The sequence below is a fragment of the Atractosteus spatula genome, chromosome 27, assembly GCF_055471065.1.
Source record: "Atractosteus spatula isolate fAtrSpa1 chromosome 27, fAtrSpa1.hap1, whole genome shotgun sequence".
In the NCBI taxonomy this organism is placed as follows: Eukaryota; Metazoa; Chordata; class Actinopteri; order Semionotiformes; family Lepisosteidae; genus Atractosteus; species Atractosteus spatula.
In genome coordinates, this window is record NC_142732.1 from 3,322,182 (window position 1) to 3,339,444 (window position 17,263).

The window sequence follows — 17,263 nt, forward strand, 5'->3', positions numbered from 1 at the left end:
TCCTTAACTTTAACAAAATAAGCAGCATCATTTTTGTCTTGCATCTCACCCATGGTGGGAGTTTGCATTTGTGGTTTTAATATAACAAGTCTCTGTGGCAAATGTTTCCAAACTCCCCCGGGAGGGTCTTTTCTGTACCAGTATTAACTCCTGTTGTAGACCATCCACTGAGCTGAAAAAACCCAGAGCATGTTGTTGTTAGCTCAGGAGAATAGTGCAATTCAGATACCTATAAAAATAAGCAAATGGGAACATCAGCAATCCGGAAAGAACGCCTCTGATTTACAGTTTTCTAGGATTATGTCTGCACACGTGCTTGTGATGTAACATCCGCTCTGCTGGTTGCTCCAGTATAAGCTGTTCTGTTCACATTTGGAGAAAAGCTCAAGTCTGTGTGGGAGTGAATGCCCGCTAAATAATTCTCCATTTGTTCCGGACGAGGAAGAATAAATGATTCTCACTTCTTGAAGGCTTAATTGCATGAAAATGTCACCACAAAACCTAAAGAAAGATGCGGCCAGCAGTTTCAAGAGAGGGATGTCTCATCATAACCTGCAATGCCATGCTTTCAGTGAAATCCGCAACAGAAAGGTGAAAGAAAAGCGAAGGAGAGGAGTCTTCCAACTGCTTTGTCTCCGGCAGGACAAACTGTCAACACCGGGCGGACGGGCACAAGGTCTGCTGCTCCCCCTCCAGTCGCAGTGTGTCTCCTTCGCCAGGACACGCCAGTCCTTCCGCCTTGTGGCACAACGGGCACCGCGATGGCACCAAGAATGGCAAGGACAGCGAGGCAAACAACCCACCGGGAGAGAAATCGCAGGATGTACGTAGTCTCTTCTGTTTATCTTTTCCTTACTCTTGACTTCCATTCTCTTTTCCTGATTTTTCCAGGCCACTCTGCTGGCTCTGGACTCTATGGTGGTAGCCTACGGGCAGCTTTGGGGTGGAAGCTTGTGTTTGGTCTCCATTTCTTCACTGTCGCGTTATCTTTTCAAGCTGGTGTTAGAGCAGCACTAAAACAACAGACACTCAGCAAGGGTAATGATCTCTATCAAGCGCAAGGAGCTCAAAACGTGGCCCAGTTGCTGCTCAGAACATGAGGAACATCATTTCCCTGACTTTTTGAAAGTTAAAAAAGCTAACTCAACACTTCCCATTGAATTCACGGCTTTGTGTTTTGAAGAAGCAGCTCGTTTAACACTCAGCTCAGAATCCGTTTTTATTTTAAGTGAAGATGCATAAGCGATGGTGGACTGTACCACATTCAAGAGTCCTTCCATTAGTGTTGCCCTTACCCTTCATCAGTTTCACAAGCTGATTTTTTTAATGAATATTTGATCTGAACCTTTCTTTGAACTACACCAACATCAAAACTCCTGAGTTAAAATATTCTGATAGAACAGAGCCCTTCAGAGTCGTGATGATTATGCAAACTCCTCAGAGATTTCCAGTTTCGGTGCTGTCGGCTTAGAGCACATTAATAGATCTCGGACTGCTGTAAAAATTTTACACCCAATATGTTTGCGATTACCCCAAAATGTTTCTGATGCTTACTAATACCTACTGGAGCAATATCTTAAAAACTCAACTATATGAACAAACTGGGGAAAACAGAAAAATACACTGGTTTATAGTTTCAGTTACATACTTTCAACAAAATACAAGAGAAACTACAAAAGGCATGTAGAAACAACACTTGGACCAGTATCTCAAAACAAAGACCAGTCTAGCAAATTAAGAAGCAGTAAGTTGTCTGAGCCCAGTGTTGGAGGGCAGGTGTGTCTACATGTTTTCTAGGTCTTTTTAAAGCAGTAGCACCTGAAGAACTGATAGAAGTGGTTTAATTGGTTGAATTAAAGCCAATAATGATTTAGCTGATTTAATCCATTAGGAGCTGAGCTGGAATTAGAAATTTTTAAAAACATCAGCTCTCTGAGATCTGGATTGGACAGCTCTGTTTTTGCGTGACCATTGTACACAGAACAGGTCAAACCTCACCTCACACGTGGAGTCCATGATGGGGAAAAGGGGACAATATGGAATACAGTGAAAGATTCCCTGAAAATTGTCGGCATCATGTAATTCTGGAAGTGGCAGTGTACAAATGTAACTGCAATTGAAGGATGAGGAGGGCACAGAATCCTTTAACAGTCCATGCTTTGGCAGGGTTTGACAAAATTCAAGGAATCCATCTGTGCCTAATGCTATCCATTACCTTGATATCACATCAAGCATAGGGTGAAAGAGGTGCCGTTTTGGCAGATTGAACCTTCTTTTAAAGAACTTTTAGGGAGAGAAGTGAAAAAAAAATCAGTGTTCATTGTACCAGGCAGCTTAAGAGTCAAAGAGTCAAGTCAAGTTCCATCAGAGTTGGACCAAGAATAATCCAAAGACAGTGTGTGCTCTGTCCAAAAGTCAGGAAGCATCATGGGCAGGGATGGGAGAGGTCACCAGCCAGTGACTGGTAGTGATCTGTCCCACAATGCCAAGCTTGTACGGTGAGTTGCAGTGGGAGGGCCCCAGATTTTTCATCCCTGCGATCCCAAACTGGAACCCCCCTGCACAGGACTGCTGCTCTGAGAGCAGAGGAGATTGGCAGCCCACCTCATCAAATGGGGCTGGTGCTGTAGCTCAGCGTGCCCCCTTTCATACAGTTGCCCCTTTGTTTGCAGTATGTCACATTTTCCTATGTTCTGCCACTGGCACACTTGATATCCTTGATGTTTCTTAATGTGGTTGGCCATTCCAATTGCAATCATTATCCTGTTTTCCTATAGTCGGGTGACAATAGGAATTCTCTGCCATTCTGTACCCTCTTACTGTACACTGCAAACCATCTACAGTGGTTTCTCCTGTTATGGTCATGAACAGCATTTCCCTAAGAATATTTAGAGGCCATGGGGGTCTTCTGCTTCTTCTTGTTTAAATTGTTGAGCATTAATAAACAAACTGCTGACCGTGTGATGTTCTTTACTTCATTGTCACATGTCTGGAACTACTTCCCAGCTCACAGTAAGTGGAGAAATTTAATACTAAGCTCCCTGGTATCGTATTGTAATGTATGTCGACTCAAGAGGTGGCTCTCCAAGCTGTTTCAAGCTGGTTTAATATATTTTGGGGGAATAAAAACTATGAAAATACTGAGGTATTCGATTTCTGTGTTGTTGCTTTTTTTGTGTTTTGCAACACTTAGAAGGGCCAGCCTACTGTTTATTCAAAATCGATTGTTTGGATGCAAGTAACAAAAATTGCAAAAAGAAACATTTAAAAGATATATAATGCAGTATGCGCTAGTGTTTTTTTTTCAAGTTTCATCAAGGTGCATGTTTATAAGGAAGTGTCATTGGGTTTTTTTATTTTCCTTTTTCATTCATTTTTTATTTGATTACTATTGGTTTTAGTTGTATGATCAATAAATACCCCCTTATTTTCTGTCTTGTTTATGTAAAAAGCACTCATATATTTTGGAACTGGAACAAGTAGGTTAATGGGTATGTGTACTAGATTTCCTTCAAACACTGATGTCTGTAACATGACAAAGTACATCTGTGCTACATAGTAATAGCTTCCTACTTAGCTGGTTAAATGAAAGCCAAACCCATCGTCAAGTACACTCGTGAAACCCATTTCGCACTTCTGGGTTCTAACCTGCATGTGTCCACTAGGGGGCAGTAATATTTCTGTCCGCTTGTCTCGTGGTGTTGGTAAAATACCTACAAAAAAACGTTGCCATTACTATGCACACAATTGTCAGCGCCTTGGTTTTACAATATTTGTAGCTGTGTGTTCAATATGGATCATTAGGTGCATCGAATCCGATCTTTCCACTGCTACATAACTTAATAATGGCCATTAACACATTTATCTGGGACCTATTTTCTTTAAATCTTTATTCCTTTATTTGCCTGTCATTCTTTAACAGTTATCATTAGAACTTTTGTCATGAGTAGAGTGTAAAAACCAAATACCCAGCAATATCTGTAACTAAATTATTTAAAAGGGACTTGAGCCACTTGAATTGCATCTGGTTAAAAGAAACCTGGCATCAATAACACAAGATGACTCTAAAAAGAAAAGAAAAATGTTAGTGGGAGCAACTTACCCTTGACAGAGCTGTGCTTTATTTTTGCACTTCAAAGTTTTAACCTTACGTGACAACTAAATTGATGCATTCTTTTTATATTGCACATGAAACCTGTGCCAAACAATGCTTTGCACTTCATTAATCACAAGTGGAATTGTAGTGGAGCAGGGTGATCAATGTTGTTCCATTCCATCCCATTCTGCTGCTATTTTTTGTTCCAGTTTTTTACCATTAATTAATTAACCTTCCTTCGCAGGCTCACTGAAGTAATTAAAGTTGGAGTTAAAATGTAGTCTTCCAATTGAATGGATGGAAAAGTCAGATCCTGATAGCCCTATAACATTTTTGTCCTTTCTGATCATCAGTGTGTTTGTAATTGTGGATTTAGAGTGAGATTGACACTCTGACGCAATGTGGAGGTGTTTCTAAGACCTGCTTTTGATTAGAGTTACTGCTGTCTTGTGAATATCTGAATAAATATATCCCCAATATATCTTATTTTATAAAAGAATCTTGATATTTTTCTTAAATAATAATCTTTTAATCAAAATCAGATCTTTTAGTCTACTAGTAAATCTTTTAGTAAAAATAAAACCTTACAGCACTTATCGAATGATGTGATGAGAAAATCACATATCAAATTTCAGGTAAAAACACGTACTGCAGTTGCCAGTCAAATTAACATGACATTCTGTAAAGATATTAGGCAAGTCTTGAAAGCTGTCCTGCCTTTTTTGCTTTTAAAGAATGCCTTCACTTTTGCTGGTTGAGATATGAAATCATCTGGAGAATTCTGACCTCTACTAAAAAAAAATAGCATTTAGCAGCAAATATAAATGTTGGATCTGGAGAAGTGCTTAGCTAATGAATGATTTGGCTAATCACCCCACCCCCACCCCCCTTGATTGCCATACCTTCAGGTTTGAATGTTTTGAGGCCCTGATATAGGTCGGGGGGTATACAGGATGAAGACTTAAGTTATATAGTCAAGCATTGGCTGACAGGGACTAAGGAGTTGGTGTAGATTTAAAAAAAATAACCTCTCAAATGCAAGAAAAGAAGCTGGATTTGTGGTCGGACTGGGGCGGACAGCTCAGAAGCTGCTTGACAGCTTGTAGAAACTGTCTCCCCACCAGCCTGAGCTTGATCGAGTCTGCTAGCTGTTGGTCCTTTTAAACAGATCCTTCAAACTAGGCTGAGCTCCCTTTTAAATGGGCTGGTTGGCGTTCTGTACTCCGTTGTGGCACTGACTGCCTCCTCCTGTTGTATGTGACTCACCTCTTGGCTTCTCTGTCAGGCTGACATGCTCTTCTCCACCCCTGTCATTAGCTGGGTTCTGCATGCTCTTGTGGTTCTTTCTGTCCATTGTTTCTTTAATGTTATTTCAAAGCTAGACCTTTTTTTTTCCCTTCTTCTTTCTCCTTTTTAACACCATGGCTGCACTTGTCTGAGCACAAAGAGAGCAAATCATTTATTTTTCTTTGCTTTATTTGTTGGGTTGGTTTCTTTACTTTCTTAGTCATAGGACAATAGCACATTACTAAAGAGCCATTGTCTTCTTCCCATTTTGCTCTCCAGTGTGGAGATTTTTTTTCTTTTATTCTTTTTATTTTTTGAAATATTGCATACCTGTCACTGATTGAAATTAAAGGTAGGTACTGGTCTGCCTACGCACGTACATATCTATGCCGATGAGCCTGTTGAAAGCACCCTAGCTTGACTTCAATGTTTTTATTAATTTTTTAAAATAATCATTCAGTGTTTTTTTTTCAATTTTCATTTACTGATTTTTTTTGTTCCTTTTTTTTCCGACTCATACCAGTCCAGTCCCCTCCTCCTCTCCCAACTCGAATAATCCTCTTCATCTTTTCAGTTGGTAGAATGCATACCTGTGTGTTTAGCATTTTTCCTGTTCTTCTGTGAATGGTATATCCATTTTTCTTATATTTCTTTTCATGTTCTGTAACAGCTGTTCTGATAACTGTCATTGGCGTTAGTGGTTGTTTGCTTTTCCTCTAGTTTTAGCAAATCAACATAAATTTGGGAGGGGGTGGGGTGATTTAATTTTTTGGAATCCAACAGTTTTACACAGAAGAGACACTTTGTGTTGCTCCTCCACTCCACTGCCCCTCACACCCACACGCCACCCCAGCAGTGATGAACGCCTACATTCTTGACGGAGGATGGGTTGCATGAGATGACTTGATATTGCTTTCCACTGTGTACTGAAATATTATCTGGGAAGGTACTCATCACCTTTGACCTTTTATTCACTGTGCATAAGCACACACCTCAATGCCTCATACTCACTCTCCTCACTCCCCATTCTTGCTCCCTCCCCAGTCCTGCGAACGTGCATCAGCAGAAGCACTGTATTTTTTTCCCTAGAAGTTACAAAAACAGGTACTGTACATCTTGACATCAGACAGATAAATAGGCTACATTTTAAGTTAAACAGCTCGTCAGGATTAATATTTTATAATTTAGCTTCCGGGATACAATCTCATATAATTGCATCATAAGTCAGCTTGGCTTTACTGTGATTTTACGGTGATAATGGTCATGGTGATTGCTATTAGATATTATTAGAAGATCCTGTGCTACAGGGGTAAATACCGATACAGCGCACTACAAGCACTTATACAGTTTTTAATCAATACAGGGAAGGTTTACATGTATAGTGTTTTTGTTCTAAAATAAATGGCCACAGATCTTCATAAAACATTAGGGCAAGCTTTGTTCGTCTCCGAATAGTTTTGTTTTTCACATAATCCCAAAAGTGAGCCACAGGGAGCTCTTTTACATGTAGGTCATAACAGAAAGCAAAAGGAAGTAGTTACCATTTAGCGTCCCAGACGTGGGCTGTGATGTTAAGTGTCAGATTTGCAAAATGAGCCAAAGCATATCAAAGCGTGAGCATATCAGAGCCTTTGAAGATGAAGCTGCATGACCTTTCGAGCTTATCGTTGTCTTCAGACCCTGTTCAACGCTCAGGCTGCTCGTCAGATAGGCAGAAATCGGCCTCCAGGATGGGTTTTGACTCTACTGCTGTTGAGGGCGATGAAGTGAAAGTTTCAGCAACTCGCTCAGTCAGTTCAGTTCTCCCAGGAGGGACATATGTAAGAAAAGTACCAGCCGTTTTCCTCTTAGTACTTTCAGCCAGTGGGAATACTGCATGCAAAACTCTGCCCCCTAGTGCACATTCAGATTGATGGGTCTGAAAGAGTCTATCACTTTAAAGGGACATAGAGCAGGGAGATCATTTCATGTGTGTGTTACCAAATTCATCTTGTTCATGTTTGTGAAGATTGCCCACCACCTAGGGTGCTCACCTGCACATGATGCTGGGAATCAGGAGGCCATGTTGTTTCTAAGCCCTAATGTGTAGGAACACATAGAGGTTAATTCCCCGTTGCAAAATCAAAAGAAAAGCACAGAGTTTTGGCTGTGGAGCCTTCCTCAGATGTGCACCAGTGGAAACATTGTGTTTTTCTTTCGGCTTTGCAGCTGGCATGCCAGTGCAGCTCCCCGCTATAACCTGATGCATTTATTTCAGTAAATTATGTTCAAAATATTTAAAAGGTCAGAAGGTGATGGGAGTGGTTCTGTCATTTGTAGGTGAGAGAGAATGTTTCGCTCACGCCATTATTCGATCAGGGTTCCAGGAAGCTCCTTTCTTTCTGTGCAATCCAAAACAAGCTAAAGCCAATTGCAGAGCTCAGGGTTCTGAAACACAGCTCCTGTGAAAGGTGCTTGACTCTCATGTGCTCTTCACTGGCACGCACGCCAACTCAACTGTCATTGCGTCGTGAAAAGCCAACTGGATTTGAAGAAAACCAGGAGCTCCCGTTAGAGACTGGTGAACACAGTGTTCCCCAAGCAGAGAGCTGGTGAGATTGTAGTGATTAGGGACAATGTTGCCCAACCAGTAAAGCTGTTTCTTTGTTATTCTGCTACTTATTTTTATATACTGAAAGGTATTAAAATACAACAAAGGTATTGGTTTTAAAGCCCCTCTGCATGTATTCATATATCTGCAGCAATTGTTTAATATGGCCAGGTCTTATTTAGGTTTTGCCCTGCAAACAGCTTTGTTTGCTGTTTCACAGTTAAAGTCAGGGAAGCAGATTTTGAAAATGATCACTTCTTTGAAGATAAACATATCGGTACATTACCTACTACCTCAATTACAAAATCACAGTGGCTCGGTTTACACCCAGCTAATAATCGCGTTTAAAATTGAGGTTTTGTCACCTTACAGTGAACAAATGTGTTCCAAGGCCAGAACAAAAACTGAAAAAGAATCAAAAGTGTTCATTTCGAATATAAAAATAAAAAAAAGCAGAAACCAAATTAAGAGCACATGAGTGTCATTCATTTTTTTTTGGCTGTCAGTCCCACAGAAGGTAATTTGTAATCAGAAGGGTGCTCTGCAGGAGCAGGAGAGCTAACCACTTTGGGCTCATAGAATCCCATGATGCACTGGTCTCCACTCAATAGCCCCCTTCCCCCCTCCAAGAAAAGGATCTTCTGCCTCCAGAAAAGAAGGTGTGGTTTGGCCAGCGAATCTAGTGTGAGAGCTCCTTGCACATTGTGATTTTATTTTTTTCATGCATTGTTCATGCAATCACTACCAGGGAAGGGTTTTGTGTCTTTTTCTCTTGCATTTTGTGACTCTAATGATGAACTTATGTTGCCCCACTTTTCCCTTTTCTTCATACCTTACCTACTAAAGGAGGGAAAACCACTTTATTGGTAAGTGGATGTTAACCAAAAGGGAGTTAAAAAAAACGTAAAAGTTTTTAAAAAATGGGTCGCTGTTCACATCTCCGCAGTTCTCTGCAGGAAAAAAAAAGCCACAAGCAAATACTATTGAGTAAAAAACTGTTTTTGATTTGATTGATTATTATTATTATATTTGTGGATCTTTATTTTTTTTCCTTCCATTTCTGTGATGTTCGGTCAAGTTGTCTTCCTTTTAATTTTTGTTTTCTTAATCATTATGAACTGAAATAAAAGTTCTCTGTCTTCATTTTTTATTTTAAATATCCATTTCCTTTCTCTACTTTTTCACTGCCTTCTACTCTCCTCTTTTTCCTTGTTTTAATTTAATTCTGATTTGTTGTTTTCTTTCTCTGCCTTTTCCTTTCGGGTTTATGATTTTTTTGACTCATTTTAATTTTGCATGACAAGTATTGCATGTACTGCACCTTAGAGGACTGTCTATAAGCCGATAACAAATTTTAGATCTTGTTTCATTTAGATATAAGATTGGAATCTAAGCCATGCATGGCCACGCTTTTCTAAGGCCATTCTTGTCTTTCTTTTTTTCTTCTTATCATCTCTCTGCAGAAGTCTAAACCAACGCCAGCTTCCCCAAGTGTGCAGGCCTCCCCGTCACCAGAACCGAAAGAGGCCAAGGCCAAGACGGTCAGCCGCAGTCCCAGCAGGCTGCTGGCCACCCCTGGAGAGGCCAGGGCAGGCGATGAGAGGTACCAGGGCAGGCGGAGGTCTCGATCAGCCTCCGTGTGCAAGCGTGTCAGCCGGCAGAGAGTGACCAGCACCGCCCCGCACTCGCCCAAGCACACGGGCTGCAGCAGCGACTCGGGACACTCCCAGCACAGCCAGTCGCTGAGGGACAAAAGCACACAGCCAAGAAAGTAAGTGTTACGCAGTTACCTGTCCCACTACTGCTGCCCAGTCAGCCCACAGTCCACAGTCCACAGCACAGGTCAGTGCTGCCCAGTCAGCCCACAGTCCACAGCACAGGTCAGTGCTGCCCAGTCAGCCCACAGTCCACAGCATTCCCCAAAACATGTACATTTGTGCCACTTCCAGCTCAGAGCCCCAGACTCACAAGTTTTTCTTCTTATGGACGCTCTGCTCTATTCCCATTTCTCATTTCTTTTTGACATATTCTGGATTAAATAAAAATGTTGACCTACAGTACCTGCCAGGCCTGTGAGTTACATAGCAGCTCTTGATGGGCTGATCCCGTCAGTGGAGAAGGAATCAGCCCCTGGCAAAGGGAAAGGCTAGCTTTAAGCACTGGGTTTGTAGTTTGTGATTGCTGGTACAGGAGGTCACGTTTTTGACTGCATCTCAACTGCAGAGAAATCGGAGAGTATACCTTAATGCTTGCTCTATAATTGGTTTTATCTGGCTCTGAAAAGGTGAGATTTAAAGGCTGGCCCTTTAATCCCTTTATGGAATAAAGTGGAGTAATCTTCCATCCCGAAGCTGAGCCTGCAGGGCTGTGTCCCTGGGTCTCCCCTGCTTTTCTGTGTCTGCCAAGAGGACAATAGATCTTTTCCTCAGCCGAACTGACAGTCAGTGTGGTGTTGCGGAGGACATCTGCCCTGGTCAGGTTACCTTCTGCAGCTTGTTTAAAAAAACTAGCTAAGCTGGCCCTCTGTGGGTCTCCAGCAGGCAAGTCCAGGGCCAGAGGAAAGAAGCTGTTCAGACCGATGTGCGTGCATGTTTTAGGTGCTTTAATGTGAGCGGTAAGTTCAAGGTGGTGGCAGTCATGCCCTCGCCTGGGAGAGCTGCGTTCGTCCAGGCAGGGCCGCGCCACGGGTCAGGGCAGCCTGGGAATGAGCCCTCCTCGGATTCCCACAGGGCCAAGGGCTCGCCCGCTCCCCCGCGGCGCCGCCGCCACCGGGCCGGCGCCCGTCGCCGGAACCCCTCGCCCACGCCGGCGAAGCCCGAGAAGCACCGGCGGCCGTCGGGCAGCAGGAGGAAAAGCTCGTCGCGCAGCCTGCGCCAGCGCAGCAGCTCCTGGGGCAGCAGCCGCTCGGCCTCGCGCTCGCGCTCCCGCTCCCGGCCAGGCCGCAGCCGGACCCAGTCCCCGCACTCCCGGCAGAACACCTCCAGGTGAGCCCTCCCGGAGCCCTGCTCCGCTCCGCCCCAGCCATCGTCTCGCCACGCCATCCCAGCCAGGGAGCAAGCAGCGGGCACAAGGCAGGGTACGGCCTGGACAGGACACCAGTCCACCACGGGACACACGCAGGACACACACAGGACACACGCAGGGCACACGCAGAGATGCACGTGTCTCAAATCATAGCTCAACACAGGTTGGGCATTTACTGTTCCAGTGGTACCAACCTCTCACATGTTAGAGAAGCCCTGCAAACATAAAAAGCAGATAATGTAATCAGTCCTTTCTGTATATGCTGTTGGTAATGACTTCCCAAACTGGCAATTCTAAGGCGCAAATACCATTATTTTCTATAAGGATCAAGACAATTCAGGTTCATATCTTTACCTGCTCTGAAACACAAGTATTTCCAAGGTCATTTTTTATAACCCAGGCACTGTCTCACTGTTAGTGTCTTGTATTAGCATAAAAGTGCATTTAAGACAAGGTGTGAGAATATATTTACACACCCACACAGAGAATGTGAATTCCAAGATCCATAATTTCACACACTCTTTCTAGTCAGCAAAATATGAATTTGAACAACAGGTGCGCTGTCTGTTTTCTTTACGTGAAGGAACTATGTTTAATTGAATTATACAACTGACAGATTTCACATACATTATTACTTCCTATTCTTGGCCAATCAGGTAATAAATTATTGTAGATTATTTCAGACTAGATCTCTTCTTTGAAGGCTTCTCATTTTCCTGCATTTAGGACACGAAACGTCACGTGACAGAAGCCCAGGGGCAGGTTATGGGGTGGTGCTGAAGGTTAAGGGCCTACGTTATTTCCATCCGTTTGTTTGCCGCAGAGAGAAAGATAGCGAGGGCCGAAGTCATCACACGGACACCGAGAGTCGAGCTCGCCGGCGGTCCAGAAGCTACTCCCCTATCAGGAAGAGGAGGCGCGACTCGCCCAGTTTTATGGAGCCACGGAGGATCACGAGGTGAGAGACGGGGGGCGTCTGCACACCTGGACCTCACCACGCTGAGTGTTCTAAAAAGGTGTATTCTGTTTCTGTCTGAAGTCGGCCAAAACAAAAAAATATATATTCCTGTTAGAACTCAAATCTGCACTCCCCCTTTTTCATGACATGCAGGTAAAAAAACAATCCAGTTTGATCAGTGGTATTATTTGCCATTGATGAATTGCAGCTTCTAATTGCCTCTAAAAGAGGTGTAGGTTCTAATTCCCTGTTTAAAAAAAACAGGCTGATTAATTTCACGGCTGCTGAGCACTGTAGTTACTAAGTCTTTATGGGGTTGCACAATCACAACATGATTGTGGGGCATGGGGATATTTAGCATTTTCAGAAATATTAAATCACTTCTCCCTGCACTTAGCACTGCTGTTCCTATAATGCAGAGTAGCAGTGACATCTAATGGAGAATGTTTCTCAGGAATGCTCAAAACATTTCAGTGTACAGTATATACGGTATTTCCTTGACTGCACAGAACATCAGATACAGGGGCATTTGCACAAATATATCTCAACTGAGCTGGTTAGAATAAGTAACTGTGACTCCATGCAAATAAACTTGCACCTATCTTTCAAAACCGATGTGGAGATGTTTTTTTTTAATGTATTTTGAATGTTGTAAATGCAAGTAAGTTATTTTTTGTACTTCTCACCTGATGAATGTTTTCCACTTCGTGTCAAGGTGTCTTGAAGATAACGAAGGACAGCTCCTGAGCTGCAGGCAGGGTTCCTGTGGTAAATCTTGACTCGTATCAGGGACACATCCAATATCCTGCTGAAACTGTCAATAAGGCAGTTAATTCATACCAAACATTGCAGGCCTTTACAATACAATGTCCCTTTTTTCCTGTCTTTCTTTTAAAAGTGCAAAAACACATTTTTCCACTTGGTACCAAGCTGTAGGTGCTTTCTAACGCTATCCAGTGTTTTTCTGATCCAAGCGCTATTGAGGTTTTATGAACTCATTAGGGAAGCAGCTGTCTTAATATCTATGTCTGTAGGATATACAGTACACCACTATTAAATTCAGCCAAAATCAAAATCCACTAGCATAAATGACCTTTTTCAGGTACCCTGAACTCCAGGAACGTGGTATGAAATCCGAAACACAGCGTCTTAACTGCTTGAATGGTTTGGCCCCTGACTACATCAGTGAACTGTTCATCCCGAGACACCAAATGTACACATGGTGTCGGCACTATGGACCCTTCCTTCAGTTCCCAATATGAGGCTCCAAACTCTGGGAGACCCTGCTTTCCTTTCTGTTGCTTCTAGACTCTGGAATGGTCTCCCAGCCCACAGCAGAATTAGAAGTAAGCACTTCCAAATCCTGCTTTAAAGCTTGGATTAATAGTCTCACTTTTAAGTCTGATTGTAAAAGTCTAGCTTTTAATTAGTGAATTAAATGTGTGTGTACTGTACCAGTCTCTTTCTATTGTCATTCCTCTTCGAAAAAGAACTCTGCATCTAAAAGCAAGACTCAGTAGTTAAATTGTGGAATGAATCTTTATTTTGCCCTTTGTACAATGATACATTGAATCTTGATGGCGTTTGAATCAAGCTGGGATTCTTGCTGATTTTCTGGTAGATTCTGCGGTGACCAGTCACTCTGCTGTCCTCACCAGCACCTCACTGGGGGCAGATGAAGGTAATACAATGGCTGGGGAGCATGATATGAGCCCCCACCTGATGTAGCTGGATGATTGGACTATTTTAATCTCTTTAATCCACAGAATGGATAGGAAATTTACTAACACGTTAAATCCCTGTCTTCTGTCTTCACAGCTGCAAGAGCCTACTAATCTGACTTAACACTTCTAATCAAAACATTCAAATGTCTTGTACTGCTCAGAGTACTGGAAGACCACATAGGTAGACCAATGACAAGTTAAAATGACTTCAGCGAGATGAATTGCATGGGTTTGCTTAAAGAGAGAAAGGAATACTCCTTTTTAGCTACATCCAGAAGGAATTTAGGGATTGCAAAACAATCCCTAAACCATCATAAAGGTGCTTCCTTTTTGATTTTTCCTCAAAAAGGTTTTCTGTTGTTTTGAACCAGTTCAGTTAGAAACCCATTATTTTGACAAACAAGCAATGTGATATTAAGTGAAGTTCTCGTTTGTAATATGCTAAAAGAAATTCTTCCAGTGTTCAAAGCAGCCTTCTAACCTCATGCACTTACTGCACAGAGTAAACCTGGTAACTCAGTTTTTAATTCTGCTCTCCAGCGCTCGCAAAAGGCCCATCCCTTACTACAGGCCCAGCCCCTCCTCGCCCAGCTCCCTGAGCAGTTACTCCACCTCCACCAGGAGCCGGAGCCGCAGCTACGATAGCTACAGCAGCTACAGCCGCAGCAGAACTCCCAGCCGCAGCAGGAGCAGGTCGAGGAGCCCGAGCCGGAACCACAGCTACTACAGCCGGAGCAGCTCGGAGAGTCACGGATTCTAGGGAGGCCATCACAGGAGACTTGGGCGGCCCCAGCTGCAGTCCAGCCCACGGGTCAGTCCCTGGGTTCTCTGAGGATTCCCCCCCACCGGCCGCTCTCTCTCACTTTCACACAGGGCAGGTGCTCACAACGGGGTCCCCTGAACAAACCCGGAGGTACAGGGTTTGCTTTATTCTGGGTCCGCACACTGGTGATTGTATGTCCTGTGAACTGGGCCTCCCAAAAAGCATTTCAGTCTGACACTGCATTACATTGGATACATTTATTATTTATTTGTGTTTAAAATAAAATGTAATAACTTTATTTTAGCTGAATAATTTAATTTAAACTGGCTAACAATGAATGGATAAAAGAGCTTGCTCAGTGTTCTGGGCATTTACAGAAGTGAATAACACCAGTGGTTTTCAAAGAGCAGGTAGTCAGCTATCCCAGAACTCTGCTAGGAAGTGTGATGTGCTGGACTGTGTTATATTATCCACAGGCAGATGCTATTCAGGTCCACTCAATCAGAGACTGACAGTCTTTTTATAAAATGTTTCAACCCTTACAGTTAGGATCCCTTTCCCCTGTTAGCGAACCACACAGAAGTAAAAAGTCTGTTATATTTTTAACCCCAGAGTGTCCATAAGATTTCAAGCATTTGGAGTTATGGAAGGTAAGATTAATTAATCTTAGAAGTGATTATTGCAACCTGCTATTTTGTTTTTCAGATATGCATGTTGGGACATTTTGTCTGTTTTTGTTTTTTATTGTAGACAAGTTTGGAAGTCATCAAGATATTTAAACATACTGTGTAAAAGAGGATAACATAATGGGAAAACTGGGAAACATAAGGAAATTAATGCTATGAATCCAACATTAGTATGTTTGCCTTCTGTACTATGGCAACTGGCATACAACTACACAAGCTGAGCATTTAACACTGTGTACCTGGTTATTTTAGCCTTGTGCACATGCGTGTACATTCCCATGCATGTGCATAAGCTGTAGGTCTATCAAGGGTTTGAAGCTATGGAGAGTTACAATTTTCTGATTGTTTTTATCTGGAAGTGCTTATGTATGTGGTATGAGGTAACACTAACCAGCCATCACACAAAACAAGCAAATCTTAGTGTTACACTATATTTCAAATATTTCCACACATATTTTTTTATACGTTAATGTATCTAAAAATCAACTTGTAGCACATAGAATGAACACGTATTGCCCTGTATTTTGTGACTTTGTGAAAAAAATAATTATTGGTCCAAAAGAAAATTAAAAACACAATTACTGGGTCACCAGAAAAAAAACTCCGATGTAAATGAACAAGGACTGTTGAAAAAAGACAGCAAGCTTGTGCTTCTGAACTCCAGCAGCCTGCCCGGCTTCTCTCGGTACATGTGGCCGGAGAGTAGTTAAACAGTTACATGTCGTGCAGCTGCAGTCACAAAAAAGTGACTCTGCCAAGGATGGAGAGCTGCGAGGGGTTAAATTCTCAGAACACTGTCAAAGAAGTAATGCGTGTGCTGGAACTCCTGAAGGGATCGACTCGGGCTGGAGACCAAGAGACATGGCAGCCGAAGACTCGATGGAATTAAAATGCCTCCCTTCCCTCACCCCACCCTATCTCATTCAAACACCGCCCAACAGCTTTGCAAAGTACCTACAAGACTGTTTTTTTTTCTTTCGTTTTTTTCTACGGAATTCTCCGGTTAAAAAAAAAATTGTGTCAATGTGTTCTTCCTATCCTATTCCGTCGTCGCCCTTTTTCTTAAGAGCCAGAATCAACAAAGAGAAAAAAAAGGGGGCAGTGCAGTAGACTTACGGGTTCAACTGTCAGGCCAACCTGTTGGAAGGAAATAGACGGGGGAGTTCTCTCGTATTCAGATCGAGCAACTCTTTAAGGAGCCTAAGGAACAAAACACAGGGTTGTTGCCTTTATGACAAAACTGGAGCAACATGCTGCTGTCCTCATTCTTGAGAGCAAATATGAGCAATGTCTCTTTCAGGCCTGTATCAGATGAAGAGCTTGATCGCAATCGGGATGGATGGGTGTTGAAACACCAGGGTTCATTCAGTTTTTTTTCAAGTTCTGGCTCCACTGAGCTTTCATCCTCCTGTCGCAATGACTTTGACTTTTTTTTTTCTCTTTTGTTTAATTTATGTGCCGTTTAAATTTTCCAGGATGCAGGCACAGCTCGGTGCTCTCTCTCCTCAAAGTCTCAACTAGTTAGAAAGGAGGCACTGCCCTCTTCCACAGAAATTCTTCCATGTAGCAAGAGGAACCAAAAAAAAATTGGTTTACTTCCAAGTGGGAGTGTTTTGAGGACTAAAAAGAGAAGCAACAAATGACATCCGCAACACAAACAAAAAAAAACAGGTCACAGACTGTCATTGACTTTTTTGATGACCAGTTTTTATGTTTCCAAACAGAACAAACAGAAACAAGAAACAAAAAAAGCAAATCTGCTTACTTGATACAGATGATGCAAAATGGAGTAAAGTGATGATGATAATGACAACGACGAAGACGATGTTGATGATAATGAGCGGGTTTATTTTCCGTGTATGATGTATTTATTTATACATGTATGATGTATGTCTGGAGGTTTTTACAGTTCGAATGCTGTATTCCGACTGTAAACTATGCACTGTATATACCATATTATTTAAGAGGTTTATCTTTTGTGAATACTTAGCATGTTGCAACCCAGAAGAGAAGTTTGCGACTAAGAAGTCGAGCGTCTAGCATTCATTCTGTGGGAGATCTAACTTTTTATTGATGTTTGCAGCGCTTTTCTAACTTCAGATCCTCTTTTTAAAAGTGCACAGCTATTTATTTTA

The 17,263-nt window shown here is 42.3% G+C and overlaps 1 protein-coding gene across 1 annotated transcript in view; it reads left to right on the forward strand.

Annotated features, from left to right (window-relative positions):
- srrm3 (serine/arginine repetitive matrix 3) overlaps positions 1 to 15,701 on the forward strand; it is a 95,732-nt gene extending 80,031 nt beyond the window's left edge. Inside the window, exons 10-14 of the mRNA XM_088907003.1 lie at positions 643 to 823; positions 9,437 to 9,744; positions 10,703 to 10,957; positions 11,821 to 11,955; positions 14,220 to 15,701. Of these exons, the coding sequence (XP_088763129.1) occupies positions 643 to 823; positions 9,437 to 9,744; positions 10,703 to 10,957; positions 11,821 to 11,955; positions 14,220 to 14,439 (1,099 nt within the window). The 3' untranslated portion in view covers positions 14,440 to 15,701. The remainder of the gene's footprint in view (positions 1 to 642; positions 824 to 9,436; positions 9,745 to 10,702; positions 10,958 to 11,820; positions 11,956 to 14,219) is intronic.
- The last annotated feature ends 1,562 nt before the right edge of the window (positions 15,702 to 17,263 follow it).